This window comes from Nannospalax galili, unplaced genomic scaffold, assembly GCF_000622305.1.
Source record: "Nannospalax galili isolate Female #2095 unplaced genomic scaffold, S.galili_v1.0 scaffold529, whole genome shotgun sequence".
Lineage (NCBI taxonomy): Eukaryota > Metazoa > Chordata > Mammalia > Rodentia > Spalacidae > Nannospalax > Nannospalax galili.
Window position 1 is genome coordinate 1,815,814 of NW_008360309.1, and position 5,769 is coordinate 1,821,582.

Sequence of the window (5,769 nt, forward strand, 5' to 3'; positions counted from 1 at the left end):
CCCACGCTCCCTGCCCACCCTGCTGGATGGCTTGTTTTCTGTCCCGCTTGGCCGACCTTCCCAAAGCTCTCCTTGGGAGCAGGCCAGACAGGGCTGGCTTCCAGCGCCACTCAAAGACCAAGGCGGGGCAGGCGCGGCCCCACCCCGCCCCCAGCGGCCATTGGTCTCTGGGGGTGGGTGGGTGGGTGGGATGGGGGGACGACTGGGGATACCCAGCACACAACTGAGCCACCCAGGGTTCCTAGGACCTCTCTAGAGCAGCCTCCCCGCCCCTCTATTTCGATCACCGCATCTTACAGGTAAATAAGTTAAGTGATGCAGCCGGCCCACCAGTTTGGGGCTGTCAGTCCCGCTCACCCTCCTGGCTCATGGCCCTCCTCCTTTCCATATTCCTGAAACTTCTCCTGTGCCCTTTGCCCTACTTCCTCCTCTCACCAGCCTGTGCCTCCTCTTGGCCCCTTCCTCTTTCTTCTCCCTCCTTCTCCCCAGTCCACAGGTGCCTGAGTATAATAAGCATCGCGCTCTTGACCACACCTGTTTTCCAGTCATCAGCCCTGCGCTCTAAAAAGCTAGTGGGAGACCAGCAAAGTAGCTCAGTGGGTAAAGGCGCTTGTCGCCAAGCCTGAGAACCCGAGTTTGATCCCTGGAAATAACATGGTGAAGGAGAGAACAAATTCCTGAAATTTGTCCGTCCCCCCCACACACACACAATAACATCGCGCTCTTGACCACACCTGTTTTCCAGTCATCAGCCCTGCGCTCTAAAAAGCTAGTGGGAGACCAGCAAAGTAGCTCAGTGGGTAAAGGCGCTTGTCGCCAAGCCTGAGAACCCGAGTTTGATCCCTGGAAATAACATGGTGAAGGAGAGAACAAATTCCTGAAATTTGTCCGTCCCCCCCACACACACACAATAAATAAGAAATTGAAATAGCCAGGCATAGTATCTAACACGCTTTTAGTCTCAGAACTCAGGAGGCAGAGGTAGGTGGATTTCTGTGAGATCAAGCCCAGCCTGGTCTACATAGCAAGTTCCAGGCCAGCTGGGACTACAGGGAGACCCTGTCTCCAAAATATCAGAAAGCAAAAATAAATAAATAGTGCTCCCTCCAACAGCACATAAACAAAAATTGGAGGAGCACAGAGAAGATTTGGCATGGCCTCTACACAAGGATAAAATTCAAGTTCACAATGTTCCATATTTATATAAATATAGTCTGATGTGCCGGGCATAGCGGTGCATGCCTGTAGTCCCAGCACTTGGGAGGCAGAGGCAGGTGGATCTCTGTGAGTTCAAGGCCAGCCTGGTCTACATAGTTCCAGGACAGCTGGGCCTACAGGGAGACCCTGCTTCAAAAAGATCAAAAAAAAAAAAAAAACCCAAAAATAAATATAGTCTGATGATGTGCCTCTAATCTCAACATTTGGGAGACTGAGGCAGGAGGATTTGAGTTTGAGATCAGCCCAGGCTACAAACCAAGAAATACCATCACAGGGCTGGAGAGATGGTTTAGCAGTTAAGAACAATTTGGTGTTCTTCCAGAGGACCAGGGTTTGGTTACCAGCCCTCACACTGTGGCTAACAATTGTCCATAACTCCAGTTCCAGGGGACCCGATGCCCTCTTCTGGCCTCTGTGGGCATTGCATGCCCATAGTGCACTTACATGCATGCAGGCAAAACACTCATACACATAAAATAAAAATAAATATTTTTTTAAAAAGAAAGATCCTGAGCTGGAGAGATGACTCAGTGGTTAAGAGCACTGGATGCTCTTGCAGAGGACCCAGGTTCGATTCCCAGCACAGATATGGCAGCTAAAAATCATCCATAACTCCAATTCTGAAGCTCTCTTGTAACCTCCATGGCATTGCATGACACAGGTGCACTTACATACATGCAGGCAATACACTCATACATAAAATAAAAATAATAAATAAAAAATTTTTAAATAAAGAAAGAAAGATCCTGTCTCAAGAGGAGCTAGAAATATGGCTCAGTTGGTAGAATGCTTGTCTACCATGCTGGAAGCCCCAGGTTCCATCCCCAGTACCTCCTTGGCTACATAGGAGTTTGAGGCCACCACATACATGACAGCCTTACTATAAAAAAGGTGGAAAGAAGTCAAGGGTGGAGATGTAATCCTAGTTCTTGGGAGTAGGAGGCTGGCTGTGTTGGAGGTCCACAATGTTGCCAGTGCTGTTGACAAATTAAGGCACCTTCAGGGGTAGATTACTGTGTTAAGGAACTTCAGTGTGACTTCTATTGTCTGCTGAAACTTTATGGTGCAGACTGAACATGCCCAGAGGTATTTCTGTCACTTTAATCTTTTATATACATTGCTCCATGATTTGAAGCTAGGCATACCCCCAAATCTACTATCTTTTCTTTTAAAACTATGACCTTCAACTGAGCATGACTCAAAATAAAGAAATCAAAAAGGGCAGGCAAGATGGCTCAGCAGATAAAGGAGCTTGCTGTCAAGCCTGATGTCCCATCCCTGGGACACAGAAGGAGAGGATGGATTCCTGAAGGTTGTCCACTGACTCCACAAACAAACTTTGGCATGTGTGAGCCCCACCCTGCATAAATAAATAAATGTCAAAGAAAAAACCCCAGCATGATCAGAAATGGGCTCATGAACATGTAAAAGCCCGCTTAATAAAATAAAGTCCTTAGGGCACTGCTTTGAGTGACTCCCCAATTTGCCTTTCCTGCTGTATGTAAGAAATCTTTCTCTAGTATTTTATGCCCTGGCTTTATTTTATCTTTGCACTCATTAGAATTCAGACTTCAGTGCTGCAGGAGGATCAGAAGTTCAAGGTCATCCTCAGCTACATAGGGAGTCTGAGAACAGCCTGTGCTACAAGAGACCCTGTCTCAAAAAGAAATTTTATTTTGAGCCATATAGCAATGCATCCAAAGCCCAGATGCTGCCCTAAGTACACTGCCCACTTTGGGAAAGTTCAGGTGAACTCTGATAATAAAAGGAAAGACAGGAGAATCCATAGGTTTAAAAATATAGAGAGCATTAGGAGGTGGGGTTTAGCAAAGGGGGGACTGCTGTATTCCGTTTTTATCAAATTCCTAGCTGGGAGGGGGTTGCTGGAGGTGTGTTAGGATTAGTCACTCATTACTGGAGGTTTTTGGGGTTTGTTTTTGTTTTTAGACAGCGTCTCCCTGTAGCCCCAGCTGGCCTGGAACTTGCTACCTGTGTAGACCAGGCTGGCTCTCAGGCTTTTTGTTTTCCTCACACCTTGCATAGGTCCTGGAGACCTCCCTGCCCCCTCACAGTAATGCAGGCCCCCAGAGGTCCATCCTCAAGCAGATTAGCATGCTCCTAAACTGACTTCCGAGGTTCCTATTCCAGGGTGGGTTGACGCAGTCAACAGCCAGGGTCACACCTCTCTGTCCCAGTCCCCCAAGCAGGGTGACCATGGTGTCCCTCTTCTCTGGCCGTGTCTTGATCAGAAACAACAGCAAGCAGGATAAGTTGGAGACTGAGGCCAAGTTGAGCCACAGGCTGGAGAACTGGCTAGTGCTGCTGTTTTTCGGCCCCAGGTGCCAGGCCTCTGCACCCACCCTCAAAGACTTCTTCTTGCAGCTCACAGACCAGTTCTACGTGCTTCGGGCTGTGCAGCTGGCCCTAATCTGCGTGTCCCAGGACCCTACAGAGGAGCAACAGGACCTGTTCCTCAGAGACAAGCCAGACTAGTGGTTTTTCCTGCCATTCCAGGATGACCTGAGGAGGTGAGCCCCAGGAAAGGGCAGGGAGGGCTTCCTGGAAAAAGGGCGTCTCTATGGAAAAGGAAGCAGGTGTGTACGGCAAGCATGCCAACCCCGACCACTGTCCATGTATTGACTGGGAATTAATGCAGAAGGTGGGATCCCATTTCCCACCATAGCGCAGGACTGTGACAGCCCACTGAAGGAGAAAGATGTGATACATACATGAAGGCAGCCAGAGGTGGTGGTATAAACCTTCTTTCCCAATACCCAGAGATGAGACAGAGGATTCCCAGGAGTTCAAGGCCAATCTGGACTACAGAGTGAGAAGTCTCAAAAAGCAAAAATTAGCTGGGCTTGGTGGCACATGCCTTTAATCCCAGCACTCAGGAGACAGAGGCAGGCAGATTCCTGTAAGTTTGAGGTCAGCCTGGTCTACATAGAGAGTTCCAGGCCAGCTGGGACTGCATAGTAAGAAAAGAAAAGGAGTGGAGAATGCATGTCAATTGAGTGCTTGACCTGCACTACCTAGACTGGACGTGGTACACATCTGTAATCTGAGCACTTGGGAGGGAGAGTTCAGACAGTCAAGAGTTTAAGGCTAGCCTGGGCTATATAGGTTGACCCTGTCCAAAAATAACAAAATCGGGGCTGGAGAGATGGCTCGGCGATTAAGAGCACTGACTGCTTTTGCAGAGGACCCAGGCTTGATTCCCAGCACCCACATCACAGCTACAAACAGTCCTTAATTCCAGTTCCGGGGGAATCTGACACCCTCTTCTGACCTCTGAGGCATTGCACATGGGTGCACTCACATACATGCAGGCAATACACTCATACATATAAAATAAAAATAGTTAAATTTTAAAAAATCAACAAAATCAACCAAAACAAATATCCTAGGGAGATGTGTGCCTTAGTTTTTTAAGACAGGGCCTCCCTGTAGCCCCCGCTGGCCTGGATTCACTATGTAGAACAGGCTGGCCTTGATCTCAGCACTCCACCTGCCTCTGTCTTCCTAGTGGAATGCTGGGATTAAAGGTGTGTGCACCACACCTGGCTGAGACATTTGACTTGGAAGACGAGTCTCCAAGCAGAGGCCACAGTGCTGGGCTTGGAGACAGCCAGAAAAAAATCAAAACAAAACCAGACCATTCAGGAAAACTAAGTGATCCCCAATGCTTAGAGCAGAGCCATCCCAAGTAGTGTAGATGGTGTCGGTGTAGCTGGGAGCCATGCAAGGTGTTAATGTCAAGCGGTCAGTAGGGGTCCATTTTTGTAAGCAGGTGCCTGATAAATGACATAGTTTGTGGCTAATTTAGAACTTTTTTTTTTTTTTTTGGTCTTTGAGACAGGGTCTCCCTGTACCCCCAGCTGTCCTGGAACTCGCTATGTAGACCAGGCTGGCCTCGAACTCACAGAGATCCGCCTGCCTCTGCCTCCCGAGTGCTGCGCCACCACGCCCGGCTAGAACTTTCTATTTTTGAGCCAGGTGTGGTGGTGCATGACTTTAGTCCCAGCATTTAGGAGGCAGAGGCAGGTGGATCTTCAGGCAAGCCTGGTCTACATAGTGAGTTCCAGGCCAGCTGGGGCTGCAAAAAGACCAAAGGGGAAAAAAAAAACTTTCTACTTTTCTGCTCAGGGAGAGCTATATTTCTTTTCCACTGATTGATTGATTGATTGATTGATTGATTGATTGATTGATTATTGAATACGATCTCAAGTAGCCCAGGCTGGCTTTATATTCCTGATCCTCCTGCCTTTACCTCCCAAGTGCTGAGATGACAGGCCTTGGTCACCATGCTGGGTTTATGTGGTACTGGGGATGAAACCCCGGATTCTAGTACACTAGACAGGCACTCTGCCCACGGAGCCCCCGCCCTTGTTTGAGATTTTTAAAAATATTTTATTTATGATTTTTATTTTATGTGTATGAGTGTATTGCCTGCATGTATGTGCACCTGTGTTGTACAATGCTGCAGAGATCAGAAGAGGGCTTCAGATTCCCCTGGAACTGGAGTTAAGAATGGTTCAGAGACACAATGTG

At 48.2% G+C, this 5,769-nt stretch overlaps 1 protein-coding gene and 1 non-coding gene across 2 annotated transcripts in view; both read left to right on the forward strand.

The window, feature by feature from the left end:
• Positions 1-1,097: 1,097 nt before the first annotated feature.
• LOC115068680 lies at positions 1,098-1,205 on the forward strand. Its single transcript, XR_003848014.1, has one exon. It is a non-coding gene; the product is annotated as a U6 spliceosomal RNA (small nuclear RNA).
• Positions 1,206-3,432: 2,227 nt separating this feature from the next.
• Nxnl1 (nucleoredoxin like 1) overlaps positions 3,433-5,769 on the forward strand; it is a 5,729-nt gene continuing 3,392 nt past the window's right edge. The window contains 1 exon segment of the mRNA XM_008824688.1: positions 3,433-3,745. Coding sequence (XP_008822910.1) covers positions 3,433-3,745 — 313 coding nt within the window.